This window comes from Cornus florida, unplaced genomic scaffold, assembly GCF_030987335.1.
Source record: "Cornus florida cultivar Cherokee Brave unplaced genomic scaffold, ASM3098733v1 CherokeeBrave_3.0.0_Hap2_Chr01, whole genome shotgun sequence".
NCBI lineage: Eukaryota > Viridiplantae > Streptophyta > Magnoliopsida > Cornales > Cornaceae > Cornus > Cornus florida.
In genome coordinates, this window is record NW_026775571.1 from 65,783,597 (window position 1) to 65,807,099 (window position 23,503).

At 35.7% G+C, this 23,503-nt stretch overlaps 2 protein-coding genes and 1 long non-coding RNA gene across 6 annotated transcripts; 1 reads left to right on the forward strand and 2 right to left on the reverse strand.

The window, feature by feature from the left end:
• Positions 1 to 2,848: 2,848 nt before the first annotated feature.
• LOC132299203 (probable disease resistance protein At1g58602) lies at positions 2,849 to 5,794 on the forward strand. The gene is made up of 2 exons (XM_059795698.1): positions 2,849 to 3,154; positions 3,868 to 5,794. The coding sequence occupies exons 1-2, from the start codon at positions 2,872 to 2,874 to the stop codon at positions 5,631 to 5,633; spliced, it is 2,049 nt and encodes a 682-aa protein (XP_059651681.1). The 5' UTR covers positions 2,849 to 2,871; the 3' UTR covers positions 5,634 to 5,794.
• Positions 5,795 to 10,512: 4,718 nt separating this feature from the next.
• Positions 10,513 to 14,975, reverse strand: LOC132299213 (uncharacterized). Of its 2 annotated transcripts, XR_009480039.1 has the most exons (5): positions 14,688 to 14,975; positions 14,499 to 14,531; positions 13,025 to 13,356; positions 12,378 to 12,524; positions 10,513 to 12,126 (listed from the first exon to the last, which is right to left on the reverse strand). It is a non-coding gene; the product is annotated as an uncharacterized LOC132299213 (long non-coding RNA). The 2 variants fall into 2 exon arrangements; XR_009480038.1 differs by lacking the exon at positions 13,025 to 13,356.
• Positions 14,976 to 15,602: 627 nt separating this feature from the next.
• Positions 15,603 to 21,886, reverse strand: LOC132299223 (probable calcium-binding protein CML22). Of its 3 annotated transcripts, none has more exons than XM_059795735.1 (6): positions 21,646 to 21,886; positions 17,002 to 17,114; positions 16,670 to 16,909; positions 16,348 to 16,550; positions 16,069 to 16,243; positions 15,603 to 15,970 (listed from the first exon to the last, which is right to left on the reverse strand). In XM_059795735.1, the coding sequence occupies exons 3-6, from the start codon at positions 16,905 to 16,907 to the stop codon at positions 15,858 to 15,860; spliced, it is 729 nt and encodes a 242-aa protein (XP_059651718.1). In that variant the 5' UTR covers positions 16,908 to 16,909; positions 17,002 to 17,114; positions 21,646 to 21,886; the 3' UTR covers positions 15,603 to 15,857. The 3 variants fall into 3 exon arrangements, with proteins under 3 accessions (XP_059651718.1, XP_059651711.1, XP_059651704.1); XM_059795728.1 differs by lacking the exon at positions 17,002 to 17,114 and adding an exon at positions 19,073 to 19,156; XM_059795721.1 differs by lacking the exon at positions 17,002 to 17,114 and having other exon boundaries at positions 21,646 to 21,885.
• Between the last annotated feature and the right edge of the window lie 1,617 nt (positions 21,887 to 23,503).

Below are 23,503 nucleotides of genomic sequence, written 5' to 3' on the forward strand. Positions count from 1 at the left end.
AGTTATGACGGTTCGAAAAAAGGTGTAACCCTTTAAAAAAAAAAAACTAAAAAGTGGTTTTTTAATTTAAAAGATATAACCCTTTAGAAAAACTAAAATATGTCTTTTTTAATTTAAAAGGTGTAACTTTTTAGAAAAATTAAAAAGTAGTTTTTTAATTCAAAAAACCCCACTCATTTGTGAAACGCATTTAAATAAGCCCAGCCCAAAATTAGGCCCAATCCAAAATTCCAAAAAAGAATAATCTGGACTTTACAATTAAGCCCAAGCCCAAGCCCAAATCCTAAACTCAGCTTATTTAAATTTTAATTTGTTTCAACATTTTTTCTATGTGGGACAAACACTTCTCACATTTTGCATACCCATTTAGGCTTATCAAAACACCATACTTTGGAGCTAATTTCTCATTCACCCGGAAATGGATTTAAGAAAGTAAATATACCACGTTCATCTCCTTGCGGAGAGAAACACGCTCGTCTAGAGATCCGCAAAAAATTCTTAGCGGAATCTATTCCAAATCTCATCCAAAGTTTATGTTTTTAATGCCCCCGTTTCCAACAAGTGTGTCATCTCCAATTGGTATGAGACATTTTGAGGTAAAACCCAAGAGCAAAACCATGCGGGCTCAGGCCCAAATCGGACAATATCATACCATGTGGTGGAGTGGGTCGTTACAAATAGTATCATAGCCTAACCCAGCCGGAAGTGGGCCGACGGGGACATCGGGCCTCCAAAGGAGGTGGATTGTGATGACCCTGTGGACGGGTGCGTCATGGGCGGGTGAGAGAGATACTGTCAGGCTACCACACTGGCGAGTTACGGGTGTACAATCTCACATCGCCTAGGAAAGGGAAAGGTGAAGTGTTTATATGTAAGTGTATCATCTTCAATTGGTATGAGGCCTTTTAAGGTGAAACCCAAAAGCAAAACCGTACGGGCTCAGACCTAAAACGAACAATATCATATCATGTGGTGGAGTGGGTCGTTACAGAAATAATCAAGTTTATAAATAAAAAAAAATAAAATAATAAAAATGAAAACAATACTCTCAAACTAACAGACTAAAAAAAAAAAAAAAGGGACTAATCATAATTTATCAAGGGAAAGAGAAAAGAAGAATCCACGAATACAGAGGGAAAAAGCACACAGAAAGGAAGACCGAGAGGAAAAATACGACGTATTAATTTGAGTTCACACACCTGTAAAGGCGACATTGAAAGCAACTCTTTAAGATCAGATTAGAAGGAAAGGGCATTTTTGGACCAATTTTATATGCAGTGTGATAAAAAATAAAAATAAAAATAAAAATAAAATCTTATTTAAACCTTCAAATAGTATGAGAGTGAGCTCTGTGAGAGGCAAATGCTAACAAAGACTTGTAGGTCCTACCATGTCTCGAACAACCCTTCTTGTTTTTTTTTTTGGGTTTTGTTTCGTTCTATACGGAACCTTGCCTTCATAGCATCATTTCACAGTCCAATATGTTCTTTAATCCGATTAGCCCAACTTATCCGGATTAAACAAAAGGATAATAATTTTTAGACCTAATGGTCTAATTGAGAAGGTTAAGAAAGAAATTTCTATCTTGAATGCATTGAATAAAAAATTCTCGACTGCCTCTTATTAGATAAAGGTGGAGTCATGAATTCAACATCAGTAAACAGTTTAAACTAATGTAATGGTGGCATTCTCGGCACCATCATGGCAAACAAACTCCAGCACACCAAATTATTTGTGACACTTTTTTCAGTCCAATAAGTTTTTACTATTACTCAATACGTACTTCAAAAAACAAAAAACAAAAAGATGAAAAAACAAAAACTAACAGAGTTAAAGAACAGGAATAATCATAATAATCACAGAAAAGAAAAAGGAAGAAACCTGGAAGCTCCCAACGAGAGGGAAAATACAGTGTATTAATTTCAGTTCACACACCTGTAAAAACTTTACAACATTGAAATCAACTTTTTAAGGGAAGCTTAGCAGGAAAAGGAATTTTGGGACCCAATTTTTGATGACTTGAGGTTGACTTGACTTCAACTTTATTGATTCTAAAATATCCACCAAAGAAGCAAAACAGAGCTCATACTTACTCATCCTTCAGAAAAAAAAATGGCAGAGTTTGTTGTTTCCGTTGTTTTGGAGAGGCTTCAGGGCTTGGCAAGTGAAGAAGCAAGCTTGTTACATGGAGTAAGCTCTCAAGTTGAGCAACTCCGAGACGAGTTCCAGAGAATGCAATGCTTCCTAAAAGATGCAGATGCAAGAGAAAGCGAAAGCAAGACAATCCACAACTGGGTTGTGGAGATCAAAGAAATTGCTTACGATTCTGAAGATATTATCGAAACCTATGTAATCAGAGTTGCTTCAAGGAGGAGTATGCAAAGCTTTCTCAAAAGATGTGTTTGTATCTTGAATGAAGGTAAAGCCCTTCACAAGGTTGGATCGGAGATACAGAGTATCAAAACCAGAATTTCTCAACTCACCACGAGTTTACAAACTTATGGTATTAGAGCCATAACAGAAGGGGAAGGATCATCAAGTTCTGCATACGGGAGGCAACAGCGCGTGCTAAGGCGGTCTTATTCCCATGTTGTGGAAAAGGATTTCGTGGGATTGGAGGAAGATGTAGAGGAATTGGTGGGGCTTTTGGTGAGTGAAGATAAAGAGAATTACTATCGAACTTTGTCAATTTGTGGTATGGGTGGTTTGGGGAAGACCACTATTGCTCAGAAGGTTTACAATGACCAGAATGTTAAGCGTCATTTCGATGGCTTTGCTTGGGTTTGTGTATCTCAGCAATGACAAACCAAAGATATTTTGCAAGGGATACTTACGAAGCTTATCCCACATGAAAGGGATCGAATTGTGTTTATGAGAGAGGAAGATCTTGTGAGGATGCTAGTTCAAGTCCACCAGAGTAGGAAGTGTTTGGTGGTTCTTGATGACATTTGGTCAGAGGCTGCTTGGGACTGCATAAGGCATGCCTTTCCTACTGGAGGAGATATGGGTGGCAAAATATTGATCACTACGCGTAATCAAGAAGTGGCCTTGCATGTGGATCCACATGTTTACCTCCATGAGCCACGATTGTTGACTGAAGATGAAAGTTGGGAACTACTTCAGAAGAAAGCATTCACAAAACCAGATGGCGCAGGTAGTTTATTATGATTTTAGTTTCTCACCCTTGGTCTGATGTTTAGTGTGGTTCTAACCAAGATATATCTCCCTGTCCTTAACTAACTCATTGCCAACTCAATTTAATATACCATTACTTGAAATCTATTACATGAATCCTGATTTTTCATTTTATCCTAATGTAATAATCTTTAATTTTAGATAAATAACTTGTCAATCTATAATAACCTTACAGTAACATTCTAATGTGATTGGGTTAATAAGGTCTTGTGGAGATTGTTGGACAATCTCTTGTGGAGATAAGTTTATATATTGTTTTGGTGGTGGTTGCATGTGGTTTTTGATGACAAGCTTGTTTTTAGCCATATTGACGTCCTCAAAGGTTCATATCCTGCTCCATAAAGGAGGTTTTGGGTTCATCATAAAAGCATTGAAGGATCATATTGACTATAGTAGCAAGCTAGTTCTTACAGTCTGATTGTTCTTATTCTAGTTGTTAAATGAAGTTGCATATTTTTAAGTTCTGTTAATTTAGGCACTTTTGACCAAGAAATCCAAATTATCGCACTAAAAGACGTAATCCATCTTCTGAACTATAGCACATTCACTCTATTTTTGTTTATTGATTGCTAATCTTGTTTGTTTTCCCTTTGTTGTTGGCCTTCTTAGGCTTTGAATGTTTGTTCAAATCCATCATACTGAAGAAATGTTTCCTTTTTCTTTGCTCTACAGAGCCTAGAGATGACAAAAACATGGAGGATTTGGGGAGGGAAATGGTTAAACATTGTGGAGGTCTGCCATTGGCTGTAATTGTGCTTGGCGGAATTTTGGTAACAAAACAGACATTAAGGGACTGGGAGATGGTGCATCGCAATATTAGTTCATATATAAGGAAGGGAAAAGGCATGAGGCAACAACATGGAGTATCACAGGTGTTAGCTTTAAGTTACAGTGACTTACCATATCAGTTGAAGTCGTGTTTTCTATATCTAGGCAATTTCCCAGAGGATTCTGAAATTGAAGCCGATAAATTATATCAATTGTGGATTGCTGAAGGTCTGGTATCATTGGATGACCGAGCAGAAGGAGAAACAATGATGGATGTTGCAGAGCGCTGTCTAGTTGAACTAGCATACAGATACATGGTTCAGGTGGAAGTAGATGAGTTCAGTGGAAGGTTTAAATCTTGCAGCCTTCATGACCTGATGAGGGATCTGTGCTTGTTAAAGGGAAAAGAACAAAATTTCTTAATGGTCGTTGATTTTCGGCATGGAAGCGAGAAGCTTGTGGATTATTCCTCTTACTACTCTTCATTGGACAGTAAAGTACGCAGACTAGCCATCCATTTGGGTGAAGATGGTTTCCCCAAGATTAGAACAGCTCAGCACCTTCGGTCCCTTTCATTCTTTGTTCCATCCAAATATATTTGCATACCTATGCCGAAGAATTTCCATTTCAAAGGCTTCAAAGTGTTGAGAGTTCTAGATCTTGGCGGAATCCAGTTCTCTAAGAAGTTAGCCAGAGCAGTTGGAAAGCTAATTCATCTCAGGTACTTGAGTTTAAGAAATTCTGGGTTCAGAAAGTTGCCTTCATCTATAGGCAACTTAGGGTTCTTGCAAACCTTAGATTTAAGGTTGCATGAACAATTAGGAGTATCTGGAACAATACCAAATGTCCTGTGGAAGATGAAAAGCTTGAGACATCTATATCTTAATGATCTTGTAAAAACAAAAGAAATATTGAGATTGGATGGTTTGAGCAAGCTGGAGTTACTGGAAACCTTCACTACACATCTGTTTGATCTTAAAGACCTCTTCATGCTTACCAACCTTTGGAAACTAAATGCACGTGTCCAGGTAGAAGTACTTGAAGACTTGGTGGCCATCATCAACTACCTAAACATCAGGGCAAACCGACTCCAGCACTCGTCATTTTACATTGGATACAACTTTTGTTCCGAAGAAGAGGTAAATCTTTTGAGACAATTGCTAGAGTGCCGTCGCCTTAATGCATTGCATATAGGAGGTGTTATAGGTAAGTTACCCGAACACCATCATTTCTCTCCAAACCTCACTATGTTAGAATTCAGTAGATCTGAGCTCAAGGAGGACCCAATGGCAACACTGGAGAAGCTTCCTAACTTAAGAAGGCTTGCCTTGGGTTCTAATGCCTTCGTGGGAGTGAAAATGGTTTGCTCTAAGTTGGGTTTCCCTCAACTCAAATTTCTAAAACTCAAAGAACTATCCAACTTGGAGGAATGGATGGTGGATGAAGGATCAATGCCCAATCTTTCTTCTTTAGAAATTGGTTGTGAGAGATTGAAGATGGTTCCAGATGGATTGAGATTCATATCTACCCTTCAGGAATTGAAGATTTCGATCTCGTCAGAAGATTTTCAAAGACGACTTCGAGTGGTACATGGGGAAGAAGGAGCTGATCTCTACAAAGTTCAACATGTCCCTTCCATCATATTTAATCCATTGATTCACTGGTTATGAGCTTTGGTGGTGGTTGGTGATGAAGATGAGAAATGGGTTTGCTATTTTGCATTGGAACTTTTTTGTTTTTCATTTCACTGTGTTGACTTCCTGGTTTGAAAAATGTAGCTATATATATATATAATGAAGGAACCAAAAGACAAGAAAAAGTGAGCGAAATATTTGTTTTTTGTTTTTTGTTTGTTTTTTTAGTTTTTAAAGAAAATCAAAGCACTGGGCACTGTAAGTAAAGACCAACAGTGGAACACATAACAACAGTGCTTAAAAACTGGACGAAAATGAAACCATAGGTCAAAAAACAAGATTTAAATCATCATTCCACAGAATCTCGAACTCAAACCGGCGACGGTGCTATTTGGAAGAGCATATTTTGGGGTATTATCATTGCATATATGTACGCTATACAAAAATATTTTTCCTACAATCACTTTACTAAAATTGTATAGTAAAAATTTCAAAAAAAAAAAATTATATAGTGATAAAATACGGTCGAACTCATACTCAAGTTGAGACTTCGTATTAAAACTTAGATTCAAATTGTTATTTATAAAGAAAAAAAGGATATTAAAACATTGTTTGAATTTTAAAAACTAATCGACTGAAATTAAAACATCTTAATAAAACATGACATTAAGAAAGCATGTAAATTAAAGATAAAAAAAGCATAATGCATTAATTGAAAGAGAATGCAGAAAATAAATACACAGGCATCGAGCTAGGCTTGCTCCTCAGATCAGCTCTCTATAGGATCAACTATCGCTACTGTTAACTCTCAATGGATATATATATATACACACAAAACACATTAAAGCTTTCTCTCTCTCCCAAAAAAATACAAAGCTTTAATGTTGATGCCCAAACTCGGAGCTTGGATCTCTTAGAAGATTATACCATCTGTGCTAAGAAACTTCTTGTGTTCTCCTTTGGTTATAAATAAATATAACCTTTTGCGCTGCAAATAAATATAACCTTTTGTGGTGCAGCTTCAGTTTCTTCACTTGATCTTCATTTTTGATTGTTTTCTTCGCATTCTCTTATTATTACAAATAAACATAAAATCTATACATAATATAAATGCTAACAAAATATATATTTTGAGTATATAAAATAATGGTTTGTGTGCCCTTATCATGCAGACAAACTCTTCTGTAAAATTACACATTTCTTGCTTTTCGAGCTTGATCCTCTAGTTCTTATTTTCTTTTTCTTTTCAGAAATATATCTGAAAATGGGAGAAAAGTAATTAAAATCTGTTTATCTTCTCTTTTTGCAACGCATGACCTCAGTGGTGATCTAATTTATAGTAGTAGTGATCGATTTACTCTATAATTCTCAAGTTACTTGGAACTTGATGTTTGATGTTTCATGCACTTATAAACCAAAGTTACTTTGCATATTTCAAATTGAAAAATAATGTTAACAATAATGGTAGATACATATCGTTATGTGTTGTTATAATGACTTTGAACATTTTACTAGTCTATGTCAAGTTTCCCTACTTTTAGAAAAAATTTAAAATTGTGCATCAATTCTTAACCATTTTTTTTCAAGTGACTCTTACTTTTGGAACATAAGTTCATTATAAGTTTTCTAATTTAATCTATACTCTCTCCAATTTATGTGTGGATCATTTTAAACAAATATAATATAATATATATTGAACAACATATTTTATTAAACATTTTTTTTATTCATGTAAATTTGTTTTACTTAATAACTAAAGTTATGAATCTAATTAACATATTTGATTTAAAAACATAAATTCTCGAATTTAACTTTGTTTCAAATTATGAAACAAAAATACCATTATAATAGCGAAAAACATGAAGTTATCCAAAACATAGTTTTTTTTTCCCCACATAAACCTTATTTTTGTCCAAAAAAGAAAAGATTTTCATATCATACTGGTTAGAATTTCAAATATTTTTAGGGTTAATTTCACTTAGACCCCCTGAGGTTGGCGCTTATTTCACCTAGATGGAGATTTGATTTGTAGCGACCAGTTGGACCCCAATTAGTGGCTTAACATTTCACTTACACCCCAAATGTCAATTTTTGGTATTAAATGACTATGTTACCCTTTGACCTAATATTGACTATTTTTTGTGACTAAACTGCCCCCAAAGCACATTTCCTTCTCTTCCTCCTCTCATGCAATCTTCCCAATTAACCCTCAATATGATCAGCCCCGGCTTCAGCCCTTCTCTCTTATCACTGTCGTCAGATTCCGGCAATGGATTCTGATTTACAGGCGAAGTTCGGGTATCATTTTGACATGGTTTTTTCAACGAAAATCCGCATAACGACGGATTATTGAGAAACGCCGTCAGACCTTGATTCGCAAACGAACCAGTCTGAGGAATTTCGCCGCTCAAATTTTTGTTTCGGAGATCAAAACTCACTGTCATCGGCAAATTTCCCAATTTCAACCCACCAGTCACCACCACCGTCAACAATCATCCCCAAATGAACCAGTCACCACCCCATCACTGAGTTCGAAATCCGCAACCTTCAAATCACCTTTGTCATCGACGAGGAGGTTGTCCGGCATCAGATCGCGGCGACAAGTTGGTTCGGCCGTGGATGACTAGCGGCGGCTCAGATGACAGCGACTGCGTGCTCGGGCGGTGGCTATGGATGAACTGCGGCTGTGCACGGGTGAGTCTGACAGGTGAATGGGATGGATTCGGGCTCGCCGTCGAGCTCGCCGCCACCATCATCCGAAGCCACAAGCTTGCCATCATACGGACGGTCCCTGAGCCTGAGCTTGCTGCAACGCAAGAACTTCTCGATGGAGATAATCAATAGCATATCGCCGGAGGACCTCCAACCGACGGTCAAGATCTGTATCGACAGTCACCAATCACCGTCGATCGCGGTAAAGAGGACCTCCAACACGCCGTAACTGTAATGTTGTGATATATATGTATATATATATAATTAATGTTAAAAGAAATAAGGCAAGTGGGCCCCACCCATGTTATAAACACACAAAAGGCCATAAGGCCATTACACGAGTCCACCTTTCTCTCCCTCTCTTGCTGTAACCAGACTGCTCTCGGCAGTTTCCATTTTTTTTTTCTTTTTGCAACTTTAAACCTTGATCTTGCTTTTTCCTTTGGGAATTTGGTAGAACATTGTGAAGCAAAGTTGTTGAGCTCTTCGAGGCCGTTAATTTGATAGGAGCCAATCATCATTTGGTGCACTCTAGAGAGTTCAAAATTCTAGGGTTCTTGGGCTCAAATTGGGGGTTTTCATCAATATAAGGTAGGGGTGTTCTAATCTACAATTTCTTGGCCTTTGGTGAATTTTTCCCCTTAAATTTGATTCTAAGCATGCTAAATTTTAATTACTTAGCTTGTTGTTGTTGTAGTTCTTTGTAATTACAATGATAATTGTGTTCCTTGTGTTATTTGAGTTCATATACATGTCCATTTTCATTACGGTAAATGAGCATGCTTAGTGTTTGATGTGTTGTATGTTCCATTTGATGTGTTGTATGTTCCATGATTATTTATTTATTTATTGTCTTGAAGAAAAATGGATGCTATGGTTATAAATAAATAAAGGAAAGGAATGTTTATAAATTTTCATTAAATTGTGATGATGATGTAAATGGAAATGTGTGAAGACATATAGTTAAATTAATGATTTGAAGTATGAAGCATTCATGCATCCATTGGGAAAGAGAAAGGGGGGAAAATAATTGTTAGAACAAATAAAATTGTTTTGGGGAAAATATTTTCTAAAAGTGTTGCGAAAACCGGACGCCTAGGAGGCGCCTAGTGGTCTATGATGTTGGTGTAGTCTAGAAGGGAATGTAGTTGAGTTAACTAGGCCGGATGCGACGCCTTGGAGGTGCCTTGTGGTCGTGAATAGTTAACCAACCTTCCTTTCGTGACGCCATGGAGGTGCCTTGGGTCGGACTACACTAACGGTTTAGTTGTTGAAACGGAATTGTTTCGAAAATGGGGAGTGACATTTGCATAACATTGCACTTCATGACATCGTGGTAAATTTGTGATTGGTTGATATTTGTTATATACTTGTTATTGTGGTTGAGAATGTGCATTTCCTGATAGCATGATCCCGTTCACTTTTTATCTATTCATTGCATGGATTCACGGAGACATAAGAAGTGTGTCTTAGACACTTCCTACTGAGCTTATGCTCACCCCCTTATTTTTAACATTTTTTTCAGGATATGGAAAAGAGGTGGCAGACGACGGTCCACCACAGGTTTAGATGAGCTTGAAGACCCATTCTATTTTGTTATCTTTTGTATTAGACTCAAATATTTTGTAAATGTAATATTAACTACCTTGTGACACTTTAGTTTAATTAGTATAATGTTGTAAGTTATGTACTTTTAATTCTAGCTACATTTTATGGACTGTAATTTGATGTAACTTAAGTGGGTTCCATGTTTGGATGAGATGGAGGAACGGGACTTTTATATGTATGTAACCATTTTGGGAATGTAGTATAATATTTGAATTGTGCGTTGGGACATGATAAGTTAGATTTAAGGCTCAGTGAGACCATTGCATTTATTTTTTTGTATTTCTACAGGTTGTTGAGGGACATTTTCTGCGGAAGTCATGCCGAAATTTTTATAGATTTTTATTATTATTTTGGTATTTATTCGAGTCGTTACAGTAACTACTCTCCTCAAGAAGATGTCGATTGGCGCGTGTGGCGCAATTCCGGCGAGGGGGTGCTGAGCTTGTCTTTGCCACGGTTTGAGTCCGATTCCGGTTCGGATTCGTCTCCGGTGGGGTTTGTTGGGTCTAGCGGGTCTTGGTGGCAGCCATCCTTGCCCAGTTTGGGTTTGATTTGCAGGGCTGTGGATTGTTGATTTTTTTTTTTTTTCCTTCTTGTGGTTGTTGATTACATGGTCTGATTTTGTGAATAAGGGGCGTTGATTGTGGGGTTGTGATTGGGGTAAGATTTGGTTTGTTTGATTGATTACAGAGGTGGTTGTTTGTGGGTGTTTATGCACTTTTTAAGGTGGTGTGTTGGTGGTTGAAGGAGGTGGGTGAGAGAGACCGCAGATGAGAGAGATGAAAGAGGGGTGTTTATGTCATTTAAAATTAAAAATATTTTGTAGTATTAAAATTTTGAGGATAAAAAAGTCAATTCGCATGTGTTTGAGGCCAAAAATCAAATTGGGGTCTAAGTGGTCGCTAAAAATCAAATTTCTATCTAGGTGAAATATGCGCCAACCTCAGGGGGTCTAGGTGAAATTAACCCATATTTTTATTATCCTTAAAAATGTAAGAAATAATAGTAATAGTAATAATAATAATAATAAATTTTTGATGGTAGTATAATACATTATATAATGTCCTAGTGGTTAATGGGTGTGGTGTATCATTTGTGTTAGTTTAATTTTCTTTTCTTTTCTTTTCTTTTCTTTTCTTCACCACTAATGGTTATGGATACCTGATGGTGAAATTAGGAGTGAAAATATAATAAGTATGTGTGCAGAACGTAAGAGTAACCCTGGTGTGAATTATGGACACATTCACTCACTCCCCACCACCTCTTGCCCCTGTATCAAATCCAAAGAAGTCAAGAATTGTTGGGTGTAGTTTGCTCCTTTATTCTCTCTCTCTACTTTTCATTATTTTTTTCAAGTTGATCTTAGATTTCTCTCTGTTTCTAATTGACATAAAGGTGATATTTATTTTATGGAGATGAAGTGATTCAGGTGCCCGTGGAAGAAAGATCGAGAAAATAGGACAACTTGTATAGAGAGCAAGCGCATGAGCGGAGTAAAAGGGTGGAGAGAGAAGAGGGGGAGATAAAAAGGGTAGTTGAAGGTTGTTTTTGTCATTTTAATTATTAAGAAATGGGGGTGGAGTGCCTTAGTTGTATTTTGGAGTGTAAATATCACCTCCGTACTTAAAAATCCAGCACATGTCTATATTATATAAATTATCAATTTATAAAAACTACTAAAAACTTTAGCACTTAAAATTCAGTTCTTAAGTTTTTTAGCACTCAAATTTTCATCTAATTGTTTATATGTATACACTTGGTTAATGAATTATTTTTGGATCCATTTGAGAAAAGAACTACTCTTTGGGCCAACATTTTATGGAATTGGTAGCCGATTTGGCTTAAAGATCACTTCTTAAAGATGGAGTATTGGGGCATCTGAAGGTGTCTAAGCTTATCCGTGGCATTTCTAAACCTACAGAGAGAAGGCTTCTCCAGCACTATGCTACAAATGACACCATTTTTTCGAAGGCCATTTTCACGATCTTGCAACCGCGATCAAAATAGACGGGAAAACGAACATAATGTAACGAAAGTAAAAAAACCAGATTTCAAGATACAGCCAAAAATCATCCAGTTTTATTCAATTTGCTTTAAAGCTACAACTTTGATTGCCAAATTATCAGTAACAGAACAGAGTGAAAACTTACTCCCATGAAGCCACCTACAAGCAGTTAGGATTGAAGGATTTAATGAGTTATGTACTTTTCTGCAATAATATAACTTAATTAAGTGACAAGCCCCAAACACAAAAAACTAAAAGAAGTATTTATATATGCTAATGAAATGATCTATTTATATAGGCTAATTAAATGGCAGATAATTAAAGACTGCATTTCTCCTCTTTTTCTTCTCTCATATTTTTGATGTGTGTGTGTGATGGGTGGGTGGGACACAAGACAATTTATCTTATAGGAAGAGCTCCAATTTCATAAAGGTTCTAGCAACAGTTGAAAATACCTTCTGTGAGGATTTTATCTGGATAAGTAGCTTCATATGCCTTCCGTATAATGGATCAAAAACCGGCTTGCGATTTCTTCTCAGTATAAGCATTGTCTGATACAGCAACGATGCTACTACATTGAGGATCCTCAAAATGCTATTACCCTACAAGATTGCACCAAAACAGAGATTTCACAATGCATATTCAAAAATACAACCAACAAAAGGAATCAGCCAAAATTATGCAAAGGAACAAGTATTGAGTTATGGGGCACGCTAAGATGGTCAGTTTACAGCCTACACATATTTCAATTTCGAACATCCAAGAGGACTAAGAGGTAAATTATGACATAAGCATGAAAATCACCCTCAAGCTCAAAGAATCCAAACAGTTTTTTTCTTTTTTCATTATTATTATTATTATTATTTCTTGTAAGCTGCATAGATCAGAAACAAGAAAGAAGAAATATGAAAGTAACACCTATGGTCAAAAAATAAAGATGCTGTGAATGATAACCGAGTTCAAAACAACCTCCATCCCGGTAATACCATTCAGATCAATACACATGGAACTTCTCTTACCACAGATAAGGTCTCATCTAATATAATTGACATTCAATCATGACAGAGTAAGCTATAAACCCAAGCCAAATATGTAACCTTACTATTCAAGCAACTAGGTGCATAATGCCAGCTGAAAAAGAATCAGATAAAAAGATCGAGAATGTGACAGGTACAAGAACAGCAACATCTATAGTGTGAAGTAATCTGAAATTGAGCCCGAGTCAAAATCGATTTCCTGGACTTTGCAGGGCATTGATAGTCTGGTAGACCAACAGATATCTCCGCTGTAAGTTCTTTCTCTGACAACTTGAAAAACTACGAAGTAAGCATCAGCCATGAGACGCTCCTCGCTGTGTTCTTCACTATTCTCGATTTCTGGAAGCTCGCGAAGAACTGAACATAACTTACCATTTCCTAAACAAAAGAAACCAGCCTGCAAAGCAAGTAAGCCTGCCTTAGAGTCGTCGTTGAATGGGTATGAGCTTGTCAATTTGAGTGAAGCACAAGATATAGATGTATCTTCAAGGTTGTCGGAGATATGATATGCGAAAAACCTACTGAGCCCTTCATTACACACTGCAAAGGCATATAAGGCATCACTGAAAACCAGGCCCCCTCCAGTCAGTTTATTGCGCACCAAAGCATGTGCCAAGACATCATCATTAGTACGTGCCTGTGTCTTTTCAATGTAACTGGAATCGAAGAACTTTCATTTTTGAGTTTTCAAATCAAAGTATAAACCGTGCCACGCCAGTGACACAAGATCTTGACATGGATGACGGCATGCCCAGAACAATAATTAGGAAGAATAACAGGAGGAGGAGAATAATCAGAAACTTGAGAATTGGGCAGAGGCAGGATGGTCAATACATCAGTCATGGGATCATAGACTTCGAATGCACATCTTCGCCAGTCAGTGACATTAAAATCCGGAGGGGAACCGAAAGACTTGGCATTGGGATCCCCACCAATGTGGCAAGATAAGACGTATAATTTCCCATTCACAGCCATCACAGCCGGATTACACTTACCCCATGCATATTGGGGCATTCTGACAATTCATCATAATTGATGAGACTACTGTTACAACTACTACTAATAGAGCTTAGTTCTCTAAATCTATTTCTAAAGGTGTTGAAATCCAAGTAATAAACCTTCTTAGAGGCATAATAATCATTCTCAAACCAGCAATGGCCTCCAACAAAGTAAATTCGGAATTTTTCATTACGGGGCAACTCGAGTATCGGTCACAGGAGAAGAGGGTGGTAGTGGAGGATTAGGATTATTGGTTCTACAATCGCCTTCAGCAATAACATAGGCATACAAAGAATACAGAATTGGACCATCTTCGAATTTTCTCTCCTATGACTCTGATAATGGCAGCAATTATGATTTCCCGCCTTTTCTCCTCTCTTCTCTCCATTTCCAATTTCCAGGGTTGTTCAGTTAATAAGGTTTTTCGTCATTTTAACATACAAAACAACGGGATTAATTATATAAAATTGACTCAGCATAAGAAGAAATTAGGGGGAAAAAATATATAAATGAAATTAGGGTTTTTGTTGTTGCACAAACCTTTCTTCGGAATTATTCTTCATGATTCGTACACTGGAAATCATACACGCGAGCAAAAGAAAATCAATGAAAAAGAAGCATACTAACTAATAATAATAATAATAATAATAGATAAATCACCCATTATATATAGATATATATGTGTGTGTATATGTGTGTGTATGTGTGTAGACATCCATCTGAGCTGACCTGAGCGTGTGAACCAGCAGCAAGCTTGAGGCTTCGATCCAGGTAGTGAACGTGATTTACTAAACTGTGTTGAAAATTTCGTCAACGAAATGGAGTAATAATTGTCATGTTACATGACAATTATATCAATATGCTTCGTTATGTTCTAGGAGTCCCCTGTTTTGTAAGTTAGTTAAGACAGCGGGACATTCACTGGGCTCTGATGTAGTAAGAAACACGGTGGACTGGGGTTTTAGGATCTTAAAGCATTTAATTTCGGCAAAGCATGCTTAGAATTTTGTAGTTCAAGGAGTGTACACACTCAATAAAATATAACATATTATCTTTTTATTAGCAATTTTATAAGTAGGTGGACTAATTTCTTTTAAAATAAGGTATTGTCATTGAATGGGTACATTAATGACATGACGCGTCTTGCGCACTCAAAGTCTGCTCACAAAAAGGGAGAATTGGTTTATAATTGATTATGGCTAAAATACTTTCCATCATGCTATTTCTTGGAGGTGAGCGTGGACCAGAATCCGTCGTGAGCTTCGCGCAGTATTTGGTTTGTCGTCCAAAAGATTTTGCAACACAAGGAGCTTGGCGCAGTATTTGGTCTGTCCAGAAGATAGATTTTGCAACGATTTGAAATGGGCGGGAGGAAATGGTCAATATATTAGTATATAGAACGTTTTGATGCATGGACGTTCTTCAAAATTATTTTGACCACCAATATTTTACACAAAAAGTTACGCCTCGGAGCACAGAAAGTGGTACCTTTGTGTACAAAAATGGCACAACTTTTACATCACCAAAATCATGAGATCGTTTTTGTGCATATATGCATAACTTTTGTGCATGCGGCAGATTGTGAGCATACTATAATAGGCATGACAATTGCTTCATGGAAGAAGCCAAAATGAGAAAAAGGAGTGGAAACAAAGAAATGCTTTTTATGCTGTCACTGATTAGGAGAATCCAAGCTCTAGGAATACAATGAAACTCATTTGAGAAATAAAACAATGAAATATAGATAAATGATGCATAATGTTTTTTTCCTTTCGCTGGAAAGTTCAGGTTCTACAGAACAGCAATATTTTTAGATAATGTACAGAAACATAAAGGTATCAATCTGGTTTCACTTCACACTGATTCAATGCTCCATTTCTATGCTATCCTGCACTCAATTTAACTTTCTGTCGCAGGGACTTCATCATCGGTGTCAATCCCAACCCAATCGATCAAAGCAAAGAGGAACTCCCTGAAGCTGACATTCCCGTTCCTGTCGCAATCCATTTCTTCTGCATTTATTCACAAAAATCACCAAGATAAGGACAACATAACTTAAAGGGGGTGAAATAAATTTGCATGTAACAGTAAGGGGCGATTGAAGTAATACTAAATCGAGTCCTAGTAACGTGTGATGGGGATTTCTCCCATGGAGAAGCATCATTCAATGCCTTGACGACATCTTTCTTGTTCAGCTTTCCATCACCATTCTTATCCAGAAACAAGAATGCTTCAATTATAGTGTCAAAGGTTGCTTCAAGCTGTGGTGAACCCACCTTTGATGTCTGAAACATATTTGGAGGTCATCAATTGAACTGACAGCACATGTTTACCCAACAAGTGAAGTATATATTGGTAAGAGAAAAATTAAGTTCGTTGTGGATAATACCATGTGAGGAGAGGTGGAAGGATCTATCAGGAGATAAATTAGACACAGAAGAACAATGAACTCATTGAATTGTATCCCTTCACTCCCATCTATGTCACATGAATGGAAAAGATCATCGATTTCCTTTTCCGTAGGACAAAGTTGCAGTTTTTGCAAACATTTCTTGAGCTCCTCACGGTCAATAGTTCCATTAGAATCTTCATCTGTGTTAGGGAGGGGGAAGAGGGACAGAGGACAAATCAGTTTGCAGAATTCTTAAGAAAACGACTTTCAATGACTAAAAAGCTTGAATAACAGAAAAAGTAACCTTGTGGGAACTCACCATACCGCTCAAACATGCCTCTGATGTCTTTCAGTCCCTCTTTGAACTGAGGGAACCTCAAGATTATGCTATTGAATGATTTGAAAATGTTATTTCCCGATGCACTTTTCTTTACCTCCATCATTTTCCTTTCAAGCTTCGTATCTAACCTTTTATACTTGTTGGGTGAATTACGACAGCAGAGCATGCCGCCTACTTTATTGGACAATGACTTCAGAGCAGGGCATGGTTTTGACATGCCTAAAGAATAGAACACCAGAAGGGATATTGCATAAGCATAACGAACAAAATCAAAATTAAAAGTACTATTTAACATGAATATGACTACTTACTGTTATAATCTTAGGTAAACGGACATAACACATTTGGATATTTCTCACTTAAGGTCAAGAATCAAAGTGCCAACAAATTCTTCAGCAAGTCCCATTGATCTCAGCAACATAATCTATTCTACAGATGTAACCACTGTTCAAGTATATATACATAACTATATATATTGAAAGCAATAAAGAAGAGCGAAAATGTATAGGTGCTAGGGACATAAGGATGACTGATAGTGGCAGTGGTGATGGGGTCAGGTGAAAGGGGGATAGTGGTGGTGGTCTGGTGGCAATTGCAGTAGTGCCAAAGCCACTGCTGCAGAATAATGAAACAATAAATATACCACAGCCGACACCACCTCCAAGGAAAACATGAATGCCATCACGGCCACTTAAGAAAGTCACAGATTATTAACACCATCCCATCACCAGTGACGCTGCCACCACCTCTGGCAGCCTGCTATCACCATTAACACCATCATGAGAACCATCAGCAAAAGCTCTCCCACTGCATGATGCTTGATCCAGTACTCTAATTTACTTTTTACTCCATGACATACACTAATCATGATCGACACCTCACATAAATGTATTCACATTAGTCTTAGAAGTAGATAGCATAAACCTCATTTATAAGTGATCCGAACAATATCTTGAGATATCATAGGTACTTGGACTTTGTATCTTGAGAACCTTTTTAATTGCTGCAAACCTATGCAAATTTTATACAAATAATTTGCTGTTTTACTGAACCTAAACAATAAAAGGGGCAAGTTTCCATTTGACTGACCAGTTTGACAACCAGTTCTTTGAAGTCAAAAGTACGAAAAATATAGTCAAAAAAAATTTGTAAGAAAATTTTGGATATAAATGTAAGGTCGAAAAATTTATTGTTCCTTCTGAAAAAAGTACCATTGCATTGTGAAACAATAATAGCTCAGATTGTTGAGCATTGAATAATTGGTAAAGACTGAGTCAACCTCTTCATGCATCCTCTTCATGCATTAGAGTTGGTGGTCTGGTAAGTAACCCCTTCCATAATTTGCAACTCTACTTGCTAATTATTTTGTTTAGAAAACCAACAAGGTGAGACAAAATCAGAACATTATTGATGACTACCCACCCCACAATTTCTTTTTTTCACATTATGGTCTAGAAATATTTACTGGTACATTAGCCTCAATATACATATTTCATTAACCAAATTAATTCTAACTAATTTTTGTAGCTAATGTAACAACTAAAGAACCACTTTTTCACTTTTTCAAGAATAACATGGACATACTTCTGTATAAGCAGCAACTCTTCTTCTGATAATCGATACCTAATGAAGCAGCAACTTTCCTTCTCGTTGTGATAAACCTAGCCAGCTTATATAGAATTTCAATACAACCCGCCCCAACAGAGCCCCGCCATTAATGGAATAGGTTTAGGTGCATTCTGATTGGGTTAGGGGCGGATTTGGAAAGAGAGTTAAACCCCAAGACCGCTCCGATTAATAATAAATATATACAAATATATGCTTCATTATAAACTAAAGCCTTTTTCTTTTCATTGCTTTTCATGATAATTTAAAATTTTAACTAAAGAGTTAAAAATACTTTGTAATTACAATTGTTAAGAATTTGTTTTTATGATTAGATTTTTCCAAAATTCTATCATAAATTTATTCAAGAGTGATTTTTTTCCTTTGCGGGGCAGGTTTGGGATAGGGTAAACCGCCTTGTTGACATCCGTAAACATATACGATCAAGAGCGTTAGACCGTTCCAACTGAGCTAGTTACCAAGAAGTGCCATTAACCACATCATTTTCTAACCATGCTATTGGTTTGATATATTATTCCTTAGGGTCATTTCCATACCTGAATAAGTATAACTACCATATGTTTACACGCATTTACATGTGCTCAAACATTTTGCATAGAATCTGCAATGTTTCTAAAACAATTTAACTTAAGGAAAACCAAAAAGTTGCCTTTAAAATAAAATTCGAAACAATTACATGGCTAAAATTGCGAGCAAACAAAAATTGACCTAAGCTTGCGAAATGATTCAAACCTGATCAATTTAGAAGTATCATACCTGAGGACCAACATGAAAATTCAATGATCAATCCAGTATCATGCTATTGGTTTGATATATTATTCCTTAGGGTCATTTCCATACCTGAATAAGTATAACTACCATATGTTTACACGCATTTACATGTGCTCAAACATTTTGCATAGAATCTGCAATGTTTCTAAAACAATTTAACTTAAGGAAAACCAAAAAGTTGCCTTTAAAATAAAATTCGAAACAATTACATGGCTAAAATTGCGAGCAAACAAAAATTGACCTAAGCTTGCGAAATGATTCAAACCTGATCAATTTAGAAGTATCATACCTGAGGACCAACATGAATCCAATGATCAATCCCATGATTAGGTGAGGGTTTTTGGCTAGTCTCAAACTAAAAGAATAAAAGGAGCTAAGACCCTTATTATTCTTGTTGTTTCATGAGTGTTGATGTTAACTTCCTTGAGGGTATGCCATTTTCTTTTTTTACAAAAGTAGATATTGATAACGACCATTTACCAGTTGCTCAATCATCTGTAGTTTGTGATATTTCATAAAAAAACTGCACCTTATTCACTACAAATTTACCAAAGGAGCCCAGTAACTAATATAGGCCCTTCTGATCCTCTACCTAAATTGTCTGATTCACCTATAGATTCTATACTTCATCTGAAGACCTATCAATAATGTTAAGGGAAAGTATTTGGAAGCTTAACACATTACATATCAGAAAACAAACTGTTGGGTGCCATTGAATCTATTCATTACCATCAATGGTCAATCTAATGGAAGAATTGAGCTACTAAGAGCTCGGTTGATTGGTAAAGGGTATTACTCGGATATCTGTGCTCAACTATTCTGAAACCTTTTCTTCTATGGCACATCTTGATTCAACGATGTACTGCTCTGAATGGCAACCACGGGGGGCTGCGGCGGCTGCCCCTTTTACCAACTTGATATAGAAAATGCTTTCCTTCATGGTGATTTACAAGAGGCTATAGATATAGAGAGAGAGTAACCTCCTAGATATGTTGTTGATGGGGCTTAAACATTCTCTGACAGCTTGCTTTGATAAAGTCAGTTTGGTGGTGCCGATGAGTTGTGGTATACAATGTCTGAGTTATCAGCATATAGAGTAGTAGCATAAAATGTCCAGGTATTCATCAATTATTCATCAAAGCCCTACTGAAATTACTATCCTTGTGTTAGTTTGATCATATTTTGGTTACTGGGAGTGATACAACAAGGATTAATGATCTTTGAGTTCAGTAGAAACAGTATTTTCATATGAATGGCACTGATAAGTTTGTGTTTTTCTTCCAAATAGCAAAAGGGGATATCTAGTTTTTTAGAGAAACTATACCATTGATCTTTCAGGAAGAAACATGTCTTGTAGGGGCTAAATTAATTGACACTCTTATATATCATAAATGTTAAATTTGTGTGTGTGTGTGTGTGAGTGAGAGAGAGATGTTGGTTCACCTTCAATACTAAGTACAACTCAACTCAACAAAGCCTTTTCCCAACCACTTGGGGTCGGCAACACGAATCCTATTTTTCATTTCCGCTCTATCCAAGGTTTTATAGCCTCACTTAAACTATATGTTATCATATCCTTAATTACTAACTCTACGGGTAAATTTTTGTATGTAATCTTCATATATTCAGCAGCAATAGTTCAATTTTTTTTTTTTTTTTGTTTATCCTAGATTCTTTTGGATGTGTCCTTTAACCTAGCTAGTTGATCATAATGAAAAACATCCAAAGGACACCTTTTTTTTTTTTTTTGAAATGTAAGGGCACCTTGAACCATGTAGAATTTAGTATTATGCCAAAGGAAGTTATATCAATCATAATGAACTGCTAAGAGATGATAAATATCATCGACGACCATGAATCACTTCAACTGAGTATTCTAAAACCAAAATCATTAGGGATGGTCAAATGAGCATAAAATGGCCTAGTAAAAACAGAATGTACTGTTCATACAATTCCATTATCTATATATATATATATATATATAAGATACATAAATATTATTAAAGATGATTAATAAAGTATAGAGGTGGACAAGATATCAATACCTAACTCTAACTGTAAGACAACTCAAAAATGAAATCATGACCTAAAGCATAACAAGAAAACAATGACCTACACTGCCAAATCTAAAATTAGGGCAGAAAAATGAAATTTCCTAAGTTTTATAGATGAATTAAAAATAAAAAACACCGTAAAAGTAAATAAATGATGCGGGAAGGAATCAATTTAGAAAGAAAAGAAAACGTATTCATTGTATTAAAATAGTAGAATACGAGCATTTGCAGTAATAAAGCAACAACATTTACACAAAAGAATTTAAATACAAGCACATGTCAGTAATATTTATTTAACCAAAACCCCAATTCACTGGAAAATTCTGTTCTAAAGATTTGCTAATTTCTTCTGATCATATCAATCAACAACCCACAAGTCCGATGTTTTCAAAGTAATTAATACTTCTAGAATTAATATCATAGTGATGTCATATAATCTTTAAAAACACTATTAACAATATCATGAACCTTACAGCATATAAAAGAAAGAAATCAAAGACTTACCCATTGAATCTTTCATGACTTTCTGTGCGAGGAGAAGAGGCAGCTGGTTATTCCCAAGTATAGGCACATATATAAATAGAATGAGTAGGCGTCGATATATATATATATATATATATATGGCTTTCAATAAGTGAAAGGACATTGGGTCCTGCCAAAGTAACGTGAAGATGCCATTATGCCTTTGAATCTCTCTCTCTCTCTCTCTCATACACACACACACGCACAACACACAAGTGGAACTGCATCATGAGCAGCTTTGACAAGAAGCACTCACTAGACTTCTACTTCTTTACTTTATTTCTCTCTCTTTTTTTTTTTTAATTAGTTATTCTGTAACTTTTTATGAGCTCTTATAAGTGAGACTCGATGGTGGATTGCGCAAATGAATGAAAGTAGTAATTGAGATGGCAAATTTTCAATTAAAAAAATTATTAATTTGTCTTTGTTTAGAAAATTTGACTATTATTAAAAATGTTTGTAGCATTATCTATATATGTTTTTTCATAATGATATTTAAAGATTAGTAATTGAGAAGGCGTGTGATTAGTACATAAGGGGAGTAATTTCTTTTGTTTTTTTAACATTTTTATTCATGAGACAATAACTAAGAAAAACTAACTATGTTTTAATTAATTTTTTGGTTAAATGATTACTGTAAAATAATTAATTTATTTGATTAATCAAAAATCATATTATCAGTTTCAATGATTAAATCAGCTAAAGTTATTTGAAACAAAATATGTGAGATATGAAAATTATAGCAAGAAATTGAGATAAATTTATGCCAATATTGTTGGGTTTGTGTCTTAAATTCATGTGCAGAATGTTATTCGAGGGAAGTTGGACCGGTTCAACTTTTTTGGACTGGTCCAACACGAAAATTAAGTGTAAAGTTACTGAAAAAGTTAAACCGGTCCAACATGAGTCACGAGTCACATGACTTATATGTGCATTAATGAGTTTTCTAATAAATTTGAAATCAAGAAGAAGGAAGTGGAGATTTATAAAAGCATATTAGGCTCCTAGTTTAGAGTAGTGAAAAAAAAAAAAAAATGATTTGGAAAAGAAGTGTGCCATATTAGGCTCCTAGTTGTAATGTGAATTCTTGTCAAATAAGAATTTGGGTTTTGAAAATGGGTGTCAAAGATTAGGATAGTGAGAGAACGAAATAATTAGAGAGAGAAACAGTTAGTTTACCGTTCCAGTTTCAGTTTCAGTTCCGGTTCTAAAATAAGAAATCGTTAGTTTACGGTTCTAGGGCTATTGAAATTGAACTAAACTATATATATATATATATATATATATTACAATATTAATAAACAATAATGTAACATTTGTCACAAAGACAAAACTACACAAGTATACAACAGTTTATTGTCAAATGATTTTTTACTTCTAAATTTCATATATGTTTCACATAAACAAAAACATCCTCACATAAGCAAAAACATGATAACAGCTCATTTACTTTTAGATCACAAATATACCTTATTTCTTAGTTGAGAGATTTATTATTACTTGTATAAACTTGTATTTGTTTTATGTGGTTTATAGTGAGTGACTTATTTAATTTTTTATTTTTTTAAAAAAGAAAAGAAATAAAAATTGTGATTCGTAATTGAACCAAACTGAATCGAACTGGTCATTCACAATTCGGTTTGGTTTGGTTTCATGTCTCAACGGTTTCGATTGTAATTTCAATTTTTTAAAAGCCGCTATAATCGGTTCGATTTGTTCGGACCTTGGACACCCTAGTTCTATAGTGTTCCCGTGATCCCAATACGTGCTTGTTTCATTTTCTAAAAATTCTTTACTTTTTATATTCCACAGTTGAAAAATGAGAAAAAAATAAAAAAAA